Here is a 23,809-nt window from a genome sequence, read left to right as displayed (position 1 = left end):
AGATATATGACAGATTGTTTTGCTTCAGTGTTGTTGTTTTTTTCATTGCTCATGAGACTTCTTAGATAAAATTCACTTACTGATATTGTTCTCTTACATTTCCTTAGAAGAAATAGAAATAGACACAAATGAGTCAAAAGCTGTCATAGAGTAAGACTTTACAGAGATAAAATTAATTTAAATAGCAGTTCAGATCATATATTTTAGAGTTCATATTGAGTTCCCAAATAAATAACACCATTAAAAAAAAATGCAAAATATTTTTTTTTACTTTTAATATATTTTTTATTTAAATATTAAACATTGTATTATGCAAGATTCAAAAATCAGTTTGTTTGTTTTTATTGTTTATTTATTAAAAATAGTAAATGCTATATATACACTGTTATTTTTATATACTGTTAATTATTTGTTTATTTATTCATTTATTAAATTATTAATAGTAAATGCTTTATATACTGTGCAGGATTCAGTAAGCATTTTATTTTATTATTTTTTTATATATAATTTTTTATACTAAATGCCGAATATACTGATGCATTATTTATTTATTTATTTATTTATTTATTTATTTATTTATTTATTTATTTATTTTTATTAAACAATAGTAATGCTTTATGTATATACTGTGCAGGATTCATTAAGTATTTTATTTATTTATTTATTTTAAAAAAAATAGTAATGCTCTATATACAGAGGATTCATTAAGCATTAAGCTAATACCATGAGCATTGCCTGTTGAATGGTGCATTGTGGGAAAGAGCACAGCACTCTCTCTTCTGCATCCCAGATCATCGCTCCTCTTTCGCAGATACTGGTCAGAGCTTCGGAAACACACGTAACCTCCCACAAACTGCCAGTTGATCAGATAGCAGCGTAACTAATGAAAAGCGTCACGAAAGTGACAGCGAGATTAATGAAGTTTCCCATGCTGCACTTTGCATGTGGTTCACCATGGGCTCCTCTGGGCACAGCTGCTGTTAAATGCTATTCATGGTGACAAATAATGCACTATCTCAGCAGTGACACCTCCAAGTCAAGGTTAAAAAACACATTTGCCAGCCTGGACGAGTGGAGGCTCTGTGACTATAGATACGGAATAAATGTATTTACTCGCAGCGGGATGGAGGCGGGACGAGAGGCACGGGAGCGATTGGGAATTCGGGATTAATTGAAAACATCTGTGCAATGATGCAAAATATCTGCCGTCTCTTATAGCGGCAAGCGAGCGTATTGTACAACCCGTAGAGGAAATGAGTTTTGTTGCTGTCAGTGTTTTGTTTTTCCTCTCTCTTGAACTCTATGAGTGGACGAGAGTGCGTTAGGATCTGTTTTTCTCTGCATGCATGTTTGTTTTGCTGTTTGCAAGCAAAGCCTCTGATTTGTAGGCAGTAAGTGTGGGAGGCTTTCGAACGGTCAATTCCTCCTGACCTTCAGATAGAATTACAGTGAACCAATCAAGGAAAGATCTGAGAGGGAGCCAAGAGGGGAATCAAGGTCAAGTGTACGTGTGTTTTTGTGTCCGGGATGACATATTCTCCTATGGTCTCACAAAAGGCCTATTCGGACGGGATTAACTTTACAAGGGTAGATGGAGTAATGTAATTTTACCACAGGACGTCTGTAATAGTAATGGCCAGTTCGCCCGGGATAAGAAATCTCAGTAAAACTAGTAGAAGTGGGAGAGTAACTCGATTTGCTCGTCATGTGTGTATTACGCTGCTTCCTGATATCACATGCACAAACAACCTATAATTAAATATATAAAATAGTTATGTCCGGTCGATGTATTAATTAACTTCAGATTGGATTGTGTTGGTAATAGGCACATACCTAACGCTAAAAGATGTTTCGTGCCTCTAACAAGTGCTTTCCATCTTCTCTCTGATCTGAATGGTGTGTGTAAAACACTTGAGTTTTGCCACAGACTCGTCCCAGCGACTAGAACGCAAGTGAACGCTTTTCAAGCGTCTCCATACTTGAAAAACTGCAGAAAACTACTTTTAAACAGGAAATGATTAAATATTTACGTACATATTTACAGCGGGTCTATTCGCACGGTATTAGTATTACCTGAGGTAATTTTTCCGGACCTTTTTACTGAAGGTAAAAGTCTCCGTAATCTTTACGCATTGTCCGTAATGATCACTGAGATGCACATTCGAACGGGACTAAAATCACAGAGAAGCTCTGGTAATTACTTTATCCCACCTCTCCATGTTACACTAGTCCCGTCCGAATAGGGCTAAAGACACACTTAAACATGCGTACCTGTTCATTTAAATGTAGACATGATAGTTCGTATTTAAAGCTAATTATGATGACCTAAAACTTTTAGCATTTTTAGAATAAAAAAAATAAAAAAACATTAGTGGTGTTTAAGGACAGCATCACTATTATTAATTGCTAATACTTAAAGTGAAGTATGTAGTTTCTGTGACACTAGTAACACTTAGCGGAAATACAAAAATAAAGCATATCTTGCAAACGCCCCTTTCGCGCGTCACGCCTCCCCAACTCAAACATCACAATCACAGTTCTTACGGGTGCTTGTGAAGGCATGTCTCAACAGGTAGAAGTAGGCTACTTTCAGTAAAGGTACTTTTAGCTGTGTTGCTATGTGTGATGAGTAAGCAGTTGAGTCGGCTTACACTCTGTCTAGAGCGAGCGCGAGCATCTCACTTATAATAAATACATTTTTTGCCATGACATGCCACAACTCTTTGAGGCTGTTTACACTGGACACATCAATGTAAACATTATAAACTGGTACATTTGTCTTTCTGAACAGGTACATGATGTTGTATTGTAGTATTGCGTTCGCTTATGCGATCTCAATGCCGTTCGCTTTAATGTGTTCATGACCTGTTTAATCTTTGAAGGTCTAAATGCTGTAAATTTTGTCTTACACTCCTGTAACTGAAGCTGAATTTTCTATGTAACGCATCAGTCATGGATCCACAGCAGCTAAACACTCTCTGGCTCCGCCTTCTACAATAGCCACGCCCCAAACTCTGCCTGCTACAATAGCCACGCCCCAAACTCTGCCTGCTACAGTAGCCACTCCCCAAACTCTCCGCCTGCTACAGTAGCCACTCCCCAAACTCTCCGCCTGCTACAGTAGCCACACCCCAAACTCTCCGCCTGCTACAGTAGCCACTCCCCAAACTCTCCGCCTGCTACAGTAGCCACTCCCCAAACTCTGCCTGCTACAGTAGCCACGCCCCAAACTCTGCCTGCTACAGTAGCCACGCCCCAAACTCTCCACTTGCTACAGTAGCCACGCCCCAAACTCCACCTGCTACAGTAGCCACGCCCACACTCTCCGCCTGCTACAGTAGCCACGCCCCAAACTCTCCTCCTGCTACAGTAGCCACGCCCCAAACTCTCCTCCTGCTACAGTAGCCACGCCCCAAACTCTCCGCCTGCTACAGTAGCCACGCCCCAAACTCTCCTCCTGCTACAGCAGCCACGCCCACACTCTCCGCCTGCTACAGTAGCCACGCCCCAAACTCTCCTCCTGCTACAGTAGCCACGCCCCAAACTCTCCGCCTGCTACAGTAGCCACGCCCCAAACTCTCCACTTGCTACAGTAGCCACGCCCCAAACTCTCCGCCTGCTACAGTAGCCACGCCCCAAACTCTCCACTTGCTACAGTAGCCACGCCCCAAACTGTCCGCCTGCTACAGTAGCCACTCCCCAAACTCTCCGCCTGCTACAGTAGCCACGCCCCACACTCTCCGCCTGCTACAGTAGCCACGCCCACAAACTCTCCACCTGCTACAGTAGCCACGCCCCAAATGCCCCACAAACTCTCCACCTGCTACAGTAGCGATGCCCAAAACTCTCCACCTGCTACAGTAGCCACGCCCCAAACTCTCCACCTGCTACAGTAGCCACGCCCCAAACTCTGCCTGCTACAGTAGCCACGCCCCAAACTCTCCTCCTGCTACAATAGCCATGCCCCCAAACTCTCCACCTGCTACACTAGCCACGCCCCAAACTCGGCCTGCTACAGTAGCCACACCCCAAACTCTCCACCTGCTACAGTAGCCACGCCCCAAACTCTCCTCCTGCTACAGTAGCCACGCCCCAAACTCTCCACCTGCTACAGCAGCCACGCCCCAAACTCTGCATGCTACATTAGCCACACCCCAAACTCTCTACCTGCAGTATCTTACATACATACAACTATAAAAGAAAATATGAACCAACTCCTAACTCTATTAAACATAGCAACAAAACACTTGTCGCTCATTTGTTACGCACGCATCATATTTTTTACTTATTTGTTACTTTACTTTTAGTTCAGACTGTTGTTCCCCTAGCAGATGATAACCAGCAAAAAGGGACTTGCATTGTAGTGACCGAGCCATATTTAAAGAGCAGAAGATCACAGAGACATGAGAGAGTTCATTTTTTTTCCAGTAAGCAACTGCTGCAACTACCCACAACACCATAGCAACAGCCCGGAGCACCCTAGCAACAACCTTGCAAAATACACTAGTAATAGAACACCCTAATAGCCATCAAGCAACACCACATCGAAAACCCTAAACCAGTTAAAGCACCCTGTCAAACACTCTTAGATAAATTAACACACTATGCTAGAAATGAAAATCTTGTTTACTTTACGAATCGCATTTGAGGACGTCACCAGATAACTAGAGAGAGAGAGAGAGAGAGAGAGAGAGAGAGAGAGAGAGAGAGAGAGAGAGAGAGAGAAGTGCCCGAGGAACACTCAGACAGAACAAATGAGCAGCCGCGGCTTGACTCCCGCTAGAGACGCTGATATCGGCTCGTTCTCCAGGAGTCAGATTACATCTGGAGAGGATCAGCTCGCTCTGAGACACAGCTGAGGAGTTTCTCTGAAGATCTCAGTTCACACAGAGAGACAGACCCTCGTGGTCGCAGTTCCCCACATGCACAGATGAAATCATGGATTCACTGTTGAGGACAGCGGTGCGCGGGGACGCCGCGGATCTGTGCGCGTGATGACCATGGAGAGCATGTTTATTGGTAAGTCTGGTTATTATAAGTCTGCGGGTTTGTTTTATAGACTCCCCGTATGGTCTCCCAGCGAGGGGTTTCTCACGGGGACATCAGAGGAGCGCAGCCTCACCACACACACCTGAATGTTGCAGTGGAGTTTAGCAAACAGCGTGAAATCACGCGTTTCTGCAAAACCTGCCGCTCTGTCTCAGCGTGTTGTCTGAAGGGATTATTCCTTTCCAAGTGTGCGGAGGAACGGGATCAGATCTCACCGCAGGAGAGACAGCAGATCTGTTGCTCTGAGGTCAATCTGCTTTTAGGGGCTTGAAAATGTGTGTGTGTGTTTTTTTATATTACATTTTTAGAAATGTCATTGGGATCGTTTAACAGTGTGGATGTAAACTTTCAAAGACATTAGTTTTACATTTATATGAATGTAAAAGGCAAAGGTGTCTATTTTTTTTAAGATGCTTTTAGATGTTTTACCATTTTTATCACTTCTAAACTTTTTTGCAGTCCTGTAATGCAATGTGATTTTTTATTTTTTTTAAACAAAAATCTAACTCTTCATTTATATTTAAAAAATAATGCATGATTATTATAACAAGAAAAATGTGGTGAGCGGAGCACAAACTAATGCGGGGCTAGTTGTGAAAAATTGTGCCAAAATGAAAAAAAAAAAAAAAATCTTTGGAAGATATCTCTGAACATTTATTTAACCATAGCAAAAGTTAATTTCAAATCTGATATTATTTTAATCGTAAATCTGTTATTTAACAGTTGAGACAGTTCTTTAATGCTGATCTAACCAGAAAAAGACACTAGCCGGGTTTAAAGCCCAGTTGCGCAGGCGGGGCATGTTGTCACACTGCGTTACAATGAGCCCCTATTAGAACTATTATATTCTATACTTTTATTAATTCTATGGAGAAACCATGAGAAAAGGGTGAATAAAGACTGAGCGTCAATGATCAGAAATGATTAATTATTATGTTTTGTAGCTGTGTTTTGCTGTGTGCTTGAAAAAAACTTTTAAATTATGTCGTTTTGGTGATCAAAGATGAGTTTTAAGGGATACAATTGCTGACTATAGGGGGACTTTAAGAGTTTATGATTGGATCATTATTGCAGTGATTATTATGTTTGGCGGCAGTTCTTCTAATCCTAACTGATGGAGTGTGTAGCTTTTCATTTCTTAAACAACCATGTAGGAAGACACATCATGGCTATAATCCAGGATGATAATGCCAAGATTCATCAGGCTCAGATTGTGATCATTTTCACACATGAATCCAGAGCTTAAATCCATTGAAAGTGTTTGGGATGTGCTGGAGGAGACTTTACAGAGTGCTGGACTCTTGCATTGGCAATACAAGATCTTGACCAAAAATTGATGCACTTCTTGATGGAAAAAAATGTTGTGATGTTATTTCCATCAAATGGTGCAACTGTTGCCAAACATATAACATGCAAGAAACATAATAATCACTGCAATAATGAACCAATCATAGACTCTTAAGCATTTGCATATTTAAATCCAGCCGGAAGGGCTGCCGCTTTTGCATAGTTTGTTCTTTCTGTTAAATAATAATCATTTGATCCTTAGCAAACTAGCAGCTCCAGTAGTTATGAGAAAATATTTATCTTGAGCTCTGACATGGGAAAACTAGCATGTATGAACCTTAATCAAACAAATTAAGAATCAATTAAAAAGATATGTTTACCTGTATGATATTACGCTGTACCCACAATGGACCAGCGGTTTTAAAAATGGATGGATGATTCAGTTGCGAGCGCCATCTTCTGGCGAGAAGTGGGAATTCATTCGACACGACTCTCACAGTGCATTATGGGTATTCTCTAGCTACAGTTGTACACTAAGTATAGGAATTGTACACTCTTTGTGGAATTGAATGATTGTACACGATAACGTCCACTATGGTTTCGGACACCACTACAAATGGCTGCCCCCTCAAATATACCCTATTCAAGGGTATAGGGGGCATTTCGGACACAGCCCATGTCTACAGTAGACGCAGGTGGCGTGCTGTGATGCGTGATAACACACACACACACTCCCCGAGTAAATCACTCCCGTTATAATCAACAAATCCGTCTGCACTGGACGTGCCTGATGCTCCTTTTGACAGGGAGACCCTGATTTTACATAGTTTTTGTTCTAGATTGCACAGCAACTATTCTTTATTTATTAATTTGTTGTGTATTTAAATAACTTCTGACTGAAATCAAAGGCAACTTGACGTTTCCGGTCCCTGATGTGCAGCTTCGATGCAGTAGACATCCTCAACTATCGTGTCCGGTGTTTGGTTCCTCCATGGCAGCATTATAAGGCACGAGAGGCGGTCCTGGCGTTAGAGCATGTAGATCTTGTTAGGACGAGGGTGATGACAGCAGAGACTGCAGTGTGGTTAACCCCAGATATTTAATTTGTTTGGTTTATAACCTCAGATTGCAGAACACATGGCTAGTGTTTCCTGACCACTGCTTGTTGGGTTTTACTACAGTTTAAAACCCAGTCAGTTTTGGATGCAACATAAGTTGCATTCGTGTGTGTGTTTTTATTTTTATTGTAAACTTGAAATCATCATTTTTTTAATCTTCAGAATAAATTATTAGTCATACTCAACCCGGTGCACAATAGCACAACTGGCTCTTAATGGAATGTGCAAAACAACATCTGTGTTGTAAAATATTGACTCATCCCTCAGTTTGTCAAAACAAACAAAATTTACAGTGGAAGTCTAGGATGTGAGGCATTCCAGTGGGATTCAAAGCGTGGATCTTGTATGTGTATCATTCGAGCAGTTTAGTTTGTCTCAATCATCCGTTTAGCTGTGGGATTACTTGTCTTGATGAATGTCTGTTTATGCATGCATTCTCAATATAATTCCCATGGGTGGAACAATAAAGGGGTCTATAACACCTGAAGCAGAATCCAGTCCGTCTTAGTACTGAGAGAAAGATGTGCTGTAATCAAATATCAGGTAGATCAGTTTTGTTATGATGTTAGTTTATCAGTTATCAGTGTGCTGCTATTTTAATTTTGAGAGCTTAAAAACTAAAATTTACAAAAGGTGGAATTAAAAAAAAAGCTTGCATATTTATTTATATTATTTATTTATTTGAAATGCACCGCTATTTTTCACTGGCGGTCTAGATTTTAAATAGCAACATAATGGTGTAGTTATAATATCTACCAGCAGGGGCAAACTAAGCATGCTAACCAGCTAAACCTTGATTACTTGGTAAATGGTATCTCTCTGGTATTCTTGTGTGTATTGTGGAAAAAACTCTGGGGTTACCAACATGTTCATAACAGTAGTTGAAATATTGTATAAGATTGGTCTTAAGGCCCGTTCACACCAAGAACAATAACTATAAAGATACCCATAACTATTTTAGCGTCCACACCAATGAATGACAAAACTCCGGGGGCGCCGTGAGCGCTGAGCGAGCAGGTAACTTTACGAGTCAAAAAAGATGGATAAAGCAAAAAAGCTGCCGGGACTAAAAATAGAAAAAGATAGAGGGAAAAGGAGATGGCATGTCAACTGATGTGCCAGCAGCTAAATAAGTGGATGGTCAAAGGCAACAGGTAGGATTTAAAGTGTGACGTCCACGCATGTAGGCTAGGAGATTCACGGTGGGCCGACGTGCTTTTTGGACCGATACATCTATTTTTTTTTTTTGTCTTTGTCTTAACGGCCCATAAAACTCGTACATCGGCGACCCATTCGTTTTGTTTTGTTTTGCTAAATTGGCGGCGCTGGGTTAGTGCCGTTGTAATGCATTGGTCAAAAAAAAAGAAAGTCAGCGTTATTTTTTTTTTGTGACATTTTTCATTAAACACGTATAGATCAGCGGCCCATTGGTTCTTTTCTTGATTGACACTGGCTGGCCAAAACAACCAACATTGTTGCTGCATACCCCTCTGACATTGGGTAGTTGCACCCCTGATTCCAATGATATTGTTTTTCTGTGCCATTATCGTTATAGTTGTGGTGTGGACTCATCTCCCTCTCTGCTCATCTTTTATACGATTGTCTTTATCGTTACAGTTATTGTCTTTGGTGTGAACGGGCTTTTAGAAGTGTTAGTCACGTATTATTTTGTTAGTCTTGGAGCTAATCTTTTGAAACAATATTTTAACGCTTATCTTGTTGCAATTCCCAAGAGCCTTCCTTTGTAAGTGCATTGCTGTAAATAATGCAATACATAAATAATGCTTTTTTTTTTTCAAACTGAAGGAAAAGAAATGTTGTATTGATTTAAACTTCTTTATATTGTACACTCGTAGGACTCGTAGGTTTTGAATGACAGTCCATCAGGAGAGGGCTCTCTGCTTCATGCAGTGTGTGTTTCGAGGGCAAGTATGTGTGTTTTTTATATCAAGGGACATGGAGATAAAGCAAGCCGGATCAAGTCTAGGAGAATCCTAGGAGTGACAGAGAGCGGATGTGATTAATTATTTACGGGCCATATTTGTCCTCTAGACATCATTTTTTCTCTCAGTCAGCATCGCTCCGAGCAGCGAACGCTGTTTTAAGATGATGGGCACATCTGAACAGAGATATGGAGACGGTTCTACAGGCGGTTACACACACACACACACACACACACACACACACACACACTTCTCTCCCCTGTTTCATTACTGCAATCGTTGCAGCAGTGGGTCGCTGTGTGTGTTTTAGCAGTATTTCACAGAGCCGGTGGGTGAGAACTGGAGCAGGTGAGGTAAAAGTTCATGCTTGGATTCAGGGTTTTAAAACTCTTTTTGGTCTTTTTTCTGACCAAATTTGTTGGATTTTCTTTTGCATCCTCTCCAGATGTAACCCACATCTTATAATCTCCCTCTATATATTGCGCATATGCATAAATAATGCAATCTAACTGATACATGTCGGCTTTTCATTGAAGTTTGACATGTGAAAAAGCTATTTTTACATTAGCCAAGTTTTCATTCAGCGTTTTTATGCACATTGAACACTTTGACTTTTTGAAAAAAGTATATGACCAGTTGAGGTGGAAACCTTTTAATTCTGTAAGAAGCATAAACTATGATGTAAATACATTTAGGCTACCAAATAAATTCCTAATGCACATCAAAAAAGTCATGCAACTTTGCCTTTGGGATAGTTCATCACAAAATGAAGATTCTGTCATTAATTACTCACCCTCATGTCGTTGCACGAACAAAGCACTCACATCGCTTCATAACATTAGGCGCGTTTCCATTACAGATTTGCGCAAAACTTTTGCGATTTTTTTTCTAAATGTCGACAAAAAAACTATTGCGAAATGACGGCGTTTCCATTAACCGATGTTATGCGACTAAAACTTCATTTTTTCCTCTCGTGATAAGTAAAATCATTCCAAAAATCATGGCAACGGACGTTGATAGGATTATGTACTATATCCCAGCCACTGCACTAGCCATTATTATTAATTGAGATGTTTGTGTGTTTTACAATCATTAATGGTAAGAAAAGACCCTTATTATACTTGTGAGCGGCACATATGAGGAGTTTCTGGGTGTTTCTCCCTCAGTTCTGCTTCGAGGTCTTGATCGTGGCATTTATTTGAGGTTTAGAATCCATTATTCCTGTAATTCATTTGTCTTTTATGAATTTAATAAAGATCTCAGTCTCGTATTCTGTCCAAACACACCGCGTTATCTACGTCAAGTGACTGTAAATGCACAAAAACTGTTTCCATTGGAGTTTTGCGAAATATTTCTTTTCGAATTGCCTGAAAAAAACCCTCATGCGAGCGGAAAAACTTTTATGCGATAAATGGAAGTTTTTGCGAAATTGACGTGTTTCCATCGGGCGTATTTTCAATTCGCAATTTCAATTTGCGCAATTTGTAGGGTAATGGAAACGCGGCTATTGAGGTTAAACCACTGGAGTCACATGGATTACTTTAATGATGTCTTTACTACCTTTCTGGGTCTTGAAAGTGGTAGTTGCGTAGACTGTCAATGGAGGGACAGAAAGGGCTTTCATATTTCATCTAAAAAGATCTTCATTTGTTTTCCGAAGATGAACGAAAGTCTTACGGGTTTGGAAGGCCTCATGTCCCGTGAGTAATTAATGGCCGAATTTTCATTTTTTGGGTGAACTATCCCTTTAAGTCATGTGACTGAATAATTCTTTCAGATAATTGGCTGCAATAACTTCTCAAAACTGTCTGAAATGCTGTGGCTTGCATGCATTAAAAAAAAGCTATCGACACACTAAATGAAATCACATGGCCTTGAAGGCCGTCTTTTTGTGCTGACTGCAGATTACTGTAATAATCATAGTAAGCTGGCACATTAAGAGTTTATTTATGATGGTTTTTAAAGTCCCCCTGTAGTCAATAATTGTATCCCATAAAACTTATCTTTGATCACCAAAATTACGTTTTTTCATATTCTTCATGCCTTAAAATATCTTGAATGTAACTCGACACTCTTGCCTCATTTAGTATACGTGGTTCTATGAATATGCAAATGAGCCCCGCCTCCACTCACTCACTCAGCTCAGAGATCCACTGGTTGACGATCACACGTTGATCTGATTGGTTACAAGGTAGTTTGTGACGTCAGAAACACCAGCGCTTTCAAAGCGTGTTTTTGAGACTGTCTTTGGTTCACTGCAGTTTTAAGGAGGAAATACTCAGCAATGCTGTCGACTTATGAATTTACACATGGTTTGTCTTAAAGCGTATTAAAAACACCATATAGACATATAAACAATATTAAAAGCTGGATTTTCACTACAGGGGGGACTTTAAATTCAGGGATTCATATGCAGACAGATAATGAGAGAAAATCAATGAGACCGCTAGTGGCGAGGAGAGAAGTGAGGCATTGTGGGTAATGTGCAATGCATAAGTGGGGAACGTGAGGCTAAGCAAACCATACTAACCATTGAACTCTTGACCCCATTCTGTAGAAGCCTGAGAGGATGTTTCAGCACTGAGAGCGAGGTGGTCTCCTCGAAGAGAAGGTGCTGAAAATATAACTCACTAAAAGCAGCGCAAAGACTGACTGACTGCAGGGCAGAGAAGATTGGACATTTTCCACATTACTGTTCTTTGAAACGGAAAACAGAGCCGTAAAAGACTCGCTCACGCTGCAGGCACAGTGTCAAAAAATCCTCGTAACAATCAAAATGTTCTCATCAACTTAATAAGTCGTGTTCCCTTAAACCCAAGTGACATGCTGCCAGCATTGATGTTTTGCTTGTTTGCCTTTTTCCAGAAAGAGGCTTTTTGAATGTTTTTGCATCGTGCTCACACAATAATCAAACCTCGTAAAGCTTTTCAAAGCCCCGAGGAGATAAAACTCAGATGTTTCGCTCTAAAAACGCCCTCATGGTTAGCGCTGGGAGAGCGGCGAGCGCTCGGTCACAGTTCCTGCTGTCACTCAAGCCATGCTTTTACTTGCATATTTAATTCTGTTTTCTTGTTCAGTGTGTGGCTCCGTGACAGCATTCCTTAAGCCTGATGTCGTTTGACATGTCAGAGTTGAGTCGCCGTCACGGAGGTCTGAGATTGACATGCTTTGTGAAAGTGCATGCACGTTTTCCTTCTCCCTCGACAAAGGCATGTGGCGCAACAATTTAGTTTTTTTTTTTTTTTTTTTTTTTCTCTTGTTTTATTCTTTCTCATCCCTACAGGCCAGAAGGACTAGAGGAATTAGTAACATTTTGTTTCGTAATCCATGCTGAGTGCTGAGATTTTAAAGCTCCCACAGGAAAGAAAAAACACAGATGAGATTGGTTATTTGAGATTCAACAGCACATGTAACTCTGTGATATCAGCTTTGTGACTTTTCTGTCGTAGTTGTTTCTGCTAGACAATAATAAGATCAAATGGAGAAATCTCCCAATTTCTCCTGAGAAAAGACCTTAGTTCTGTCATGACAACTCTCGAGTGTTTGGCATGATAATGAGTATGACAATGCTGATATGTTTGGTCTTGGTGGAATAGATCTGCTACGCTGCTGCTGCTATTATTGCTGCTGCTGCTATTATTGCTGCTGCTATTATTTCTGCTGCTGCTGCTATAATTTCTTCTGCTGCTATTATTTCTTCTGCTGCTATTATTGCTGCTGCTGCTGCTGCTATTATTGCTGCTGCTGCAATTATTTCTTCTGCTGCTATTATTGCTGCTGCTGCTATTATTTCTGCTGCTGCTATTATTGCTGCTGCTGCTGCTATTATTGCTGCTGCTGCTATTATTGCTGCTGCTGCTGCTATTATTGCTGCTGCTGCAATTATTTCTTCTGCTGCTGCTATTATTGCTGCTGCTGCTAATATTTCTGCTGCTGCTATTATTGTTTCTGCTGCTATTATTGCTGCTGCTGCTGCTGTTGTTGCTTCTGCTGCTATTATTGCTGCTGCTGCTATTATTGCTGCTGCTGCTATTATTGTTTCTGCTGCTATTATTGCTGCTGCTGCTGTTGTTGCTTCTGCTGCTATTATTGCTGCTGCTGCTATTATTGCTGCTGCTGCTATTATTGCTGCTTCTGCTGCTATTATTGCTGCTGCTGCTATTATTGCTGCTGCTGCTGCTGTTATTGCTGCTGCTGCTGCTGCAATTATTTCTTCTGCTGCTATCAGTTATTTCTGCTGCTGCTGCTATTATTGCTGCTGCTGTTATTATTTCTTCTGCTGCTATTATTGCTGCTGCTATCAGTTATTTCTGCTGCTCTCAGTTATTGCTGCTGCTATTATTGCTGATTCTGCTGCTAATTATTGCTGCTATCAGTTTTTGCTGCTGCTGTCAGTTATTGCTGCTGCTGCTGCTGCTAATGATGTTATTGCTTCTGCTGCTGCTGCTGCTCCTAATTATTGCTGCTGATGTTAGTTATTGCTGCTGCTGTTGGTTATTGCTGCTGCTATTATTGTTGCTACTGTTAGTTATTGCTGCTGTTATTGTTGCTGCTGTTAGTTATTGCTGCTGCTGTTATTTATACTGCTTTTGGCTATTGCTGCTGTTGCTGCTGCAGATCAAGTACAGGACTTTCTACTGCCAATAACATACACAACATGCTGCTGCTGTACAATATAGCATACATGAATTACCCGCAGCAGATCTATACAGGTGGAGCTGGGGAAGTGGAGGGTTTCTGAAAGCACACTACAACTGCTACAGCAAATGCTGACCAAATATTTGAAGGTTGAGCAGCGAGCTCATTGGCTATTGATACAGCAGGAACCAATCAGCTGTGCCCTATAGAGAAGCAGACTGAGTTAGTTGAGTTGAGTTTCAGAAGATATCTGAGAAAATATCAAGCTATGCAATCAAAAGAAGAGAAAACCAGGTTTTTTTTTTTTTTTTTTTTTTTCAGATAACAGCTCAATCTATGAGTTAGAAAAATCACAAAGGAGATCCAACTTTCTCCTGAGAAAAAATACCGTGGTAATCTAATTTCTAGAGTTTCAGAAGAGATGCAAGAAAATGTAAAGCTTCGCATTCAGCAGAATTGAAATAAAATTGTTTTATGAATTTTATTTTAGATGAGATATCATTATCTGTTGTTTTTCTTAGACAGCAATAAAAAAAATGGAGACTGTCTTAATTCCCCTGCATTTCAGATGTTTCTCCTGAGACAAAAACCAAAAGTTTCACAACAGATCTAAAAAATGTGTTCTTATTTGACATTTGACATGACATTCCTTGTTTGACCAAATGACTCTTATCTATGTCAAGAATAGATAAAGATAAGATAAGATTTTTCTTCTTTTTTTAGGAGAAACCTCTGAGACAAAGATGATACTTAAAAGAAACACAAAGCATAAATCAAACCCGGAGTGGTCCATTTTTCTTTGGCATCACACTCTGCAACTCTTTGGGTCTGTTTGATTTCTTCTCTGGCTTTTGTCTCCGTTTGGAGGCAGAACGCGGTTTCTTTTTCTGGCGCTTTAATGGGATGTGCTGTAAAAATCTGCCTTTCCAACGCCACCCACACAAACACTCGTACTGTAATAAAAACAAGCCATTTACTTTTGTTTTCCGCCACTGGTTTCTGTCTTTCCCACTTGGACTATAGTTTGTCTCTAATGCTAATACAGATAACAGCCAATAAACAGTCTCAGTTTGACAAGTATATTGCTCAGGTATTTATAGCACCGGGAGAGTGAATATGGCAGATAGTTTTAGTAATGGGTAAAAAGTCATGATGTCATTGGCGGTAGTGTCCCAGATCCCCAGCGGAGATTTCACTGTGTGTGGCAAAGAAATGTTCTGAATCATCTTCTCATGCTTGAATTGAGCTCACGAATTCTGTGCTCACTGTGATTTCGCCAACTAGGCCGTGTTCCTGCATCAACAGAACAAACATTCCTGTCAGTCAATCGAACTTTAGGGATAGCCAAAAATTGCTTCGGGTTTCAGTTTGGCGCTACTTATCATGGACAGTTCAGTCTTTGGCAGGGTTATTATAATTGTATTTTTGCCTTTCTTTACTTTTCACTTTTTCATTGTTTAGTTTTGGGATTTTTTTGCTGCATTGCCATGTTTAATGTAGGCAAGTTTTAAAGGTTTTATAATATGGCATGTATCAAAACATTTTTTTTTGTCATTTTTATTTCATTTTAGACAGCATTCGAGTTGTGACTCTGGGCCATATTTTAACGATCTGAAACGCAAGTATCAAGCGCGAAACGCAAGTATCTTTGTGGGCGGGTCTCGGGCGCTGTTGCTATTATACCGGCGGGATAAATGACTCTTGCGCCCGACGCAAATCTAAAATGTGTTGGTCTGAAGTCGCTTCATTACTCATAGGTGTGGTTTGGGCGTAACGTGAAATAAACCAATCAGAGCGTCATCTCACATTCCCTTTAAGAGCAGGCGCGCTTGTTCCATGGCGGATTGCTATTATAACGGTGGATTTGCCAGGAGCGGTTCACAGCCGAGGAGACCGACGTTCTCGTCAGGGCCGTAAAACACAGAGAAGTGACATTGGGGGATGGAGAAACACACCCAAATTAGCTTAAACAGGTTTAAACAGGCGTATAATAATTTGGGTAAATGTGTAAGCTAGATTTATGCCTATTTTTCACATCTTCATGGACACCACAATGATTTCCCTCATGTGGAATATTTTTCCTTGTAATAATGTATGCTTTTCTAAAAATGGCAACTGCTGTTTTTGTGTAGATGAGAGAATCAAAGTGCATGCGCGTTGTGCACACACTACATTATGGCCAAGCATGTGCCCTTAAAATAGCCTCTGAATAACATGAGCAACGCGCCGCTGACTTTAGACGAGGTTTCTCCTGGTCTGTGGCGGAATTGTTTTCTGAAACTGCAAAATAGCACCAGGGAACGTTTGCGCCGGAACACGCCTCCTCTTTTCCCTGAACCGCCCCCGGGAGCGCAAGTTCATTCCCTAATTTACCGACGTGCGTCTGTGGAGGGAAAACTCCGCTGTGCATCGGGTGAAAAATAGAAATGATACATGCGTCATTGTACAAAGTCAATTGCACTGGGTGCAAGATAGGGCCCTATATGTTTTAGTTTAGATCGTTTTCCCCCATTTTTATTTGTAATTGAATTCTAGTGTTGTCAATGTTTTATTTCAGTGTATTTCAGGGAAGAAGTTGAAAAGTTAAAGAGATTGACGTCATCCAAAGAGGAGAGTTGTTGAAGAGCATATTAAATGATATTGTATTTTAAAGGAAGACATTTAAGGAAAATAACACCAGGAATGTGCACCTGTCTTTCCTGCAGATAGCCAATTTACTTGCACAACAGTTTCGGATATCATTGCGCGGTTCATGTGGTTCGTTTGGCTTCCCATAGAGCTCATAACTAAATAACTCAAGCTGCCTTATGATGAGAAAGGATAATTTGGCATGCACATGTGAGGGATGTCAGCACTTCTAAAATAAACGGCTAAAAGAAAGAAATACATTTAATAATGACTCAATCTTTCTCTCTGCAGTGGTTGATAATAAGCGAGTGTGTTTGGTGACTCCTGTCTCTTCTGTTCCTCCTCAGGTAATGCGTGTCAGAGCAGACTGGTGCCAGCGCTGGTTCGAGCTTCTCTGCCCACTGTGCCAGCCTCTCTGGGCATGAAGCACTTCTTCCCCTTCCCTCTGGACAGCGGATCCACGCTCAGCCTCATTCCCAGCTTCAGCACCGTGAGTCTCACAAACACACTCCGTCTGGAGGTGCTAATGAGGTTCACTCGACTCTTGCGCCGGTGGTTACACACACACGCCGCCCGTCGTGGTTTGAGGAGAGTGTTGCTTGTGATAATTGTCACATGAGTGCTGGTATGTTGCTGGTGCTGGTGTTGTGTATGGAAGCTTGTTTCAGCCACAGAAAAAAAAACATTTTGAAAGATTATTGAGACTTTTTATCTCACAATTGCGCGTTATAAAGTCATAATTGCGTGATATAAAGTGGCAATTGTGTGTTATAAACTCAGAATTGCGAGAAATAAACTCGCAATTCTGACTTTTTTTCTCGCAAATGTGAGTTTAGATCTTATTTCTCAGAATTGTGAGATATAAAGTCGCAATTGTGAGTTATAAGGTCCAGGTCTGAGGGAAATTGTGAGTTTATATCTCTCAATTCTGACTTTATAACAAACAGTTGCGAGTTTATTTCTCACTATAGTGAGTTTATAACACATAATTGCGACTTTATATCTCCCAATTGTATGTTATAAAGTCAGAATTGCGTGATATAAACTCGCAATTGCGAGAAAAAAGTCAGGATTGCGAGTTTATATCTCACAATTCTGACTTTATTACATGCAATTTTGACTTTATATCATGCAATTCTGACTTTATAACGCAATTGCGACTTTATATCACACAATTCTGACTTTATAACACAATTGCGACTTTATTTCACACAATTCTGCCTTCATAACTCGCATGTGAGACTTTATATTACGCAATTCTGAGATAAATGGCGGAAACAAGCTTCAGTAGTTTTGGGACTGTTCAGTGTGAAGTAGTTCTGGAAATGCAAAGCCAGTTGTTAAGCTAGGTTTGTGAACTTCGGAAGATCATATAAACATGTCATTTGAGTCAGCTGGATGATAGATGTATATCTGGCTTCCAAATAATAATTGGTGCTAAAAGAAGAAGAGAAAACAAATGGTCTTTATTTATTTAAGAAACGTCACGAAGGACTTTCTCACAAAGTTCCTCATAGATGCCAGTGAGTTTACATGGAGAAGGTTTTGGAGACCTTTGGTTAAGTATCCTATTCCTCAGATGTTTCTCCTGAGAAAAAGGCCCGAGTTTCTGAAGAGGTTTCAAACTCTGCCATGAGACCAAATGGGTGGCAATCAGATAATTGTCTGAAAATTCATTAAATTCTCAAAATGATCGGAGCTGATATTAGCATTCTTGCTGTATGACTAATTTGTGTCTATTTTTACTTCTCATATGGATTTTTAGAAGAAACCTGAGATGATCAAATTCTCCCAATACTAATAAACTGCATGTCTCATTTGTGTCTTTTTATTTCTCTTTAAATCATTTTAAGGAGAAACATCTGAGACGACGTTGATACTTGAACCATACGATTTCCATTAATTCTCTTGAGCTTTTGAAAGAGAAAATCTGGAATGACATTTCTCTGCATTGCTTTGAGTTTTTTTTTTTTTTGTCAGTATTATGCAAAAATGAGAAATTAATTTGTGCAAGATGCCGGCGTGGCACTAAAGCAGTCATCAGCGCTCACCCATAGTGCCACCGACAGATGGGAACCTCTCCGATTATTGGTGCATGTGCTGAAGTCTGTAAGAGCACAACAGACAGGCTGTGTTGTCTTGAGACGGCGTGACGCTGGGAGGGGTTTGGCTGGAGAGACACTGAACTGGCTGGACCAGCGTTTGGAAACGGGAGTGTGGGATTTTTCAAACATGCTGGTAACAGATGCATGTGGAGCGGAGAGGCACATCGAGCATCACAGAAGAGTTTAGTCATACACACACACACACACACACACACACACTTGATAGCGGTTCAGAGAGAGGCAGCGATGGTCGCCAAGGCTGACATTTGCTCTGGATCTCTAATCTGTATTTAACGGACTTTTCCTTCAATAATGAGTTGTGCATTGGCCAGTAATCTGATACTAGATTAACTCACAGTAATCTCTCTCTCTCTCTCTCTCTCTCTCTCTCTCTCTCTCTCTCTCTCTCTCTCTCTCTCTCTCTCTCTCTCTCACACACACTCTCTCTCTCTCTCTCTCTCTGTCTCTCTCTCTCTCTCTCTCTCTCACACACTCTCTCTCTCTCTCTCTCTCTCTCTCTCTCTCTCTCAAATTCAAATGCGCTTTATTGGCATGACTTGTACAGTATTGCCAAAGCATTGGCCATTACATAAGCAATGAACAAATAATCAATAAAGTCAAGAAATCAATCAGTAAACAAATGCATGAATATATTTATTTTATATATATAAATAAAAAAAACACCTTTGTACATTTGTACCAACATTCAGACGAGATAAGAATGATTCTCCCCCTCTCTCTCTCTCTCTCTCTCTCCCTCTCTCCCTCTCTCTCTCTCTCTCTCTCTCTCTCTCTCTCTCTCTCTCTCTCTCTCTCTCTCTCTCTCATGTTATGTTGGCGAAGCAGACTCTGATATTGAATTCCAGCGTTGGCTTGATCATGCTGTAAATGCATTTATTTCCCATTCTTTTGGGGATTTTTGCTCGGTCGGTACTCTTGCACGTGGCACTGATGCAACAGCAAATGTTTTGCTATATTCTGGAGTGCAGAAATCAATCACACAGCTTGAAATGGCTCAAATGCTCATTGAAGTGCAGTTTTTATTTGTCAGAACGGCTACATTTGATCCCCCCCCCCCCCACCACCACCAGAAAAAAATACATTCTTGAGCTGTTGGTTACCCAGCATGCATTGTGGCCGGAGTGGAATCAGAGCTGTATACTGTAAAGTGTGTGAAACAGGTTTAGGGGGGTATTCGTTTAGGTTTCACTGTAATATTGCGTGTTGTGTTTGTGTGTTATCGTTGTTGAGCTTTATGGTCTAAAAAGCGTAGTGCCGGCTTGTCATCCATGTTCATTATTAATAAACCTTCTTGTATTGTGTTATTGCTACTGTCTAGATTCAGTGTGGTTTTATAGCATGACATCAACAAAGCCATTCTGGATAAAAGAAAGGATGTTGGACGTCATATAGAAAATGAGAAAATAGAGAATATGTTGGAGCGTGTGTGTGTGTGTGTGTGTGTGTGTGTGTGTGTGTGTGTGTGTGTTAGTGTGTTCTCAGGAAACAGTGAGGTCAGATCTATAGCTTGGTCTCAGAGGCGCATTAAACGTTCACTGGTTAAAAATCGTAAACACAAAGGAATCTTATAGAATATGATGGCAGGGATTTTCCAACCCTAATATATGTTAACAGCAAGTTTACAGGCCTGGAATGATGTGCAGAGTTTGTTTCCAGATAATGTGTGTATATATAGTGTGTGTGTGTGTGTGTGTGTGTGTGTGTGTGTGTGTGTGTGTGTGTGTGTGTGTCCAGATAATGTGTGTATATAGAATGTGTGTGTGTGTGTGTGTGTGTGTGTGTGTGTGTGTGTCCAGATAATGTGTGTATATATAGAATATATGGGTGTGTGTGTGTGTGTGTGTGTGTGTGTGTGTATATGAAGAGTTCAGATGCAAAAGCCTCTAAGTGCCCTCAGAAATTTTCTTCTAGAATGATAATTTTTATCAAGCTTGTATGTTTATGTTCAGTTATTTCACTTTAATGGCAATGAAAATAGCCTATTAATTGTCATTAAAGTGAAATTACTGAACTTAAATATACGAGCTTGATAAAAATGATAATTTTAGAAGAAAATTTCAGATGGCACTTAGAGGCTTTTGCATCTGAACTCTTCATATATATATTATATTTTACATTCTTGATATAATAATTAAAATAAATAATAATTTTTAAAGTATTTCACGTTGACTAGACAGAATCACGTTGACACTGGAAGCGTGTGGCGTTTCGCCTGGTTTGTGATATATTTGGACATAGTTATGACTCTCTGGGTTGTTCTGCGATATATAAAACGCTGCTACTTGGTCTGATATAAAAGTTATGAAACATCAGACAGGAGTTTTTGGAAGGAACGTGCTTGGACGTGGAATCCAGGCGGATTATGTGTATCTGACGCAGATCCAGCGAAGAAAAGTTAAGCTGTGCTTTTATAGTCGAGGTCATATGAGGGCAGAAGATATTATCAGCAATATTAATCGTCGAGCAGAAGAAGCCAATCCGTGGCGTTCTGTTCAAAGGTGAAGAACGACGCGCTCTGGATGTGATCCGGAAAAAAGAGAGACGAGAGCGAATGAATGCCGTTTTCTGTTAAGGCCCCATGAAAATACCATTTATCTTCCCTGAAGCCTGCATTTGTCTGCGAGAAACAATACAAACTCTATTTCCCCTGTAGAGAAGTCTGCACTCCGCTATTGATTTCTCAGTGGAAAATTGCTCCGGAGTGAAGCGCTGGAGTGACACACGGGCCTCGGCGCTGCTCTCTGGATGAGTGTGTGTCCGCACCGCTTTCCTCTGTTCCCAAACCGGGGTTCGCGAGTTGATAAAAAGCTAATTGTTCATTCAATCATAGAAAAGTAAAATTTACATAAATAAATAGGACTGCACCATTAATCAAAACAAACATGAAATGCTTAATGTGATTATCAAATCTCGGTTTACACTTTATTTTACGGTGTCGTTGTTACAGTGTAATTATATATTTAAGTACTGAGTAATATTAGTCAAGTCAAGTCAAGTATATTTGTATAGCGCTTTTCACAATACAGGTTGTATCAAAGCAGCTTCACAGTATTAAATCAAAATAACACAACAAGGTTTGTTTCTAGTGGGAAAAACTTCCACGTTTGGTAATGCTGATCAATAGTGTTATTGATTGATTAAATTAAATTAAATATCCCCAACTGAGCAAGCCAAAGGCAACAGCAACTATTAAGCAACTAACATGTACTTACTATAGGGTTAGGGTAGGATTAGGGTTTGGTTGAGGGTTAGTTGCATGTAATAATGCATAATTTACTGTTATTACTATGGTAAGTACATGTAACATATGCAACAAGGACACTGTAAAATAAAGTGTTACCCAAATCTCTCTTATAATGTGCGTTTGGATATGCAATGACTCTAGGATCACTTTTTTTCACATTTGTATAATTTCCAACATGTTTTTGGACATACTGTATGTTTTCAGTATTTTAACAGATTTATAACAAGAAGCATCATCTATACACACTTAAAAAAAAAAAACGTACATTTTTCCACCAAAATGAAAGCTTGAGGAATTAACGTTTGAAAGTGGAGAATTTGAGACATATTAGTGTTCTGTAATGTAAAATAATAATGATCAAATATTATTATTTTTTTTTATTGTGTGTGTGTGTGTGTACATACACTACTCTTCAAAAGGTTGAAGTCAGTAAGATTTTTGAAGACATTAATACCTTTATTCAGCAAGGATTCATTAAATTGATCAAAAGTGACAGTAAAGTTATTATAATGTTACAAAAGATTTATTTGTCAAATAAATGATGTTCTTTTGAACTTTCTATTGATCAAATAATCCTGAAAAACAATTATTTTAAATTGGAATAATAATAATTTAACTATATACAGTATATATATATATATATATATATATATATATATATATATATATATATATATATATATATATATATATATATATATATATATATATATATATGCTTTGCAATTATTTTAAAGGTAACTTAAAATCTCAGGGGATAATTCAAGAAAATATTTTTTTGTCAAAGGTGTCAGCTGGGAAGTTTGGGAATCCCTCTCTATTGCTAAAAGCTCAAGGGATAAATAAGGTGTGTGTGTGAGTGTGTGAGAGCGTGTTCCACCTCACACACACACACACACACACACACACACACACACACACACACAGCTGCTGGTCTCTCATTCCCACTGTTCCCGCTCTCACGCTGATGCTGTTCCCTGGTGATCCGCCAATGGCCTCTCCCTGTGGAATGCACTGATAATAACCCCGGCTTTTTATTCCAACATTTTCGTGCCAGTTCGTCTGTGCAGCTGAGCATAATATACTGCATTCTGATTACAACAATTTGTGCGTTTGCAGATGCAGATCGCCGGGAGAACGAGACGTATCGGAGCCCGGGGGGGGTTTAGTTGACTGAATTGAAACGTCTCTCAAATCCTGACATATCCCCTGAGCAGTTTTCCATACACACAACGCATTCCTCAGGGTCTGAATCATCTGTATTGTTGTTTTCACTGACCTCAATGCATGCATGAAGCGCGTGCGAATCCTTCAGTGTCGTAACTCTGTGATGTCAGCATAGATCATGTTTGACAGGACTTTACCTCTGTCACATTCATGCTTTTCATGTTACAAACTACCAGCCGCTGACCTGAAGCGGGTCACACACACACACACACACACACACACACACACACACACACACACACACACACACACATGCTGGGAGGGTAAATGCTCTTTGAAATTCAATCTCAGCTCTCCCATGCTTTGTTTCAGGAGCATTACTTTGACAGATATTTTTGATTTCATTGATTCACATTTTTCTTTTCACATGTAGTTTTGGGTTCAAACTACAGTGTGTTTGCGTCATCGACATTAGAACAACCACAAGTTTAGTTTATGCTTGGAAACCAATGCAAAGCAAACTTAAGATGTTAAGTAAGTAATCAGCTTAAAGAAAGCAAACTCTTCCTGAGTAAATTCAGTTATAAATATTAAGTTGGTTTAATATGT

At 39.9% G+C, this 23,809-nt stretch overlaps 2 protein-coding genes across 3 annotated transcripts in view; one reads left to right on the top strand and one right to left on the bottom strand.

Moving 5' to 3' along the window:
• LOC307172232 (uncharacterized protein) overlaps positions 1–23,809 on the bottom strand; it is a 381,392-nt gene that overhangs the window by 335,583 nt on the left and 22,000 nt on the right. The gene's annotated exons all lie outside the window — the stretch shown is intronic.
• znf385d (zinc finger protein 385D) overlaps positions 4,734–23,809 on the top strand; it is an 80,704-nt gene continuing 61,628 nt past the window's right edge. For both annotated transcript variants that reach the window (XM_079894400.1, XM_079894401.1), the window contains exons 1-2: positions 4,734–5,019; positions 17,011–17,153. In XM_079894400.1, coding sequence (XP_079750526.1) covers positions 4,995–5,019; positions 17,011–17,153 — 168 coding nt within the window. In that variant the 5' untranslated portion in view covers positions 4,734–4,994. The remainder of the gene's footprint in view (positions 5,020–17,010; positions 17,154–23,809) is intronic.

Source organism: Squalius cephalus (assembly GCF_949319135.1).
Source record: "Squalius cephalus genome assembly, chromosome: 15".
NCBI lineage: Eukaryota > Metazoa > Chordata > Actinopteri > Cypriniformes > Leuciscidae > Squalius > Squalius cephalus.
The sequence above is the reverse complement of the archived record's forward strand: the minus strand, read 5'-3'. Positions and strand labels throughout refer to the sequence as shown.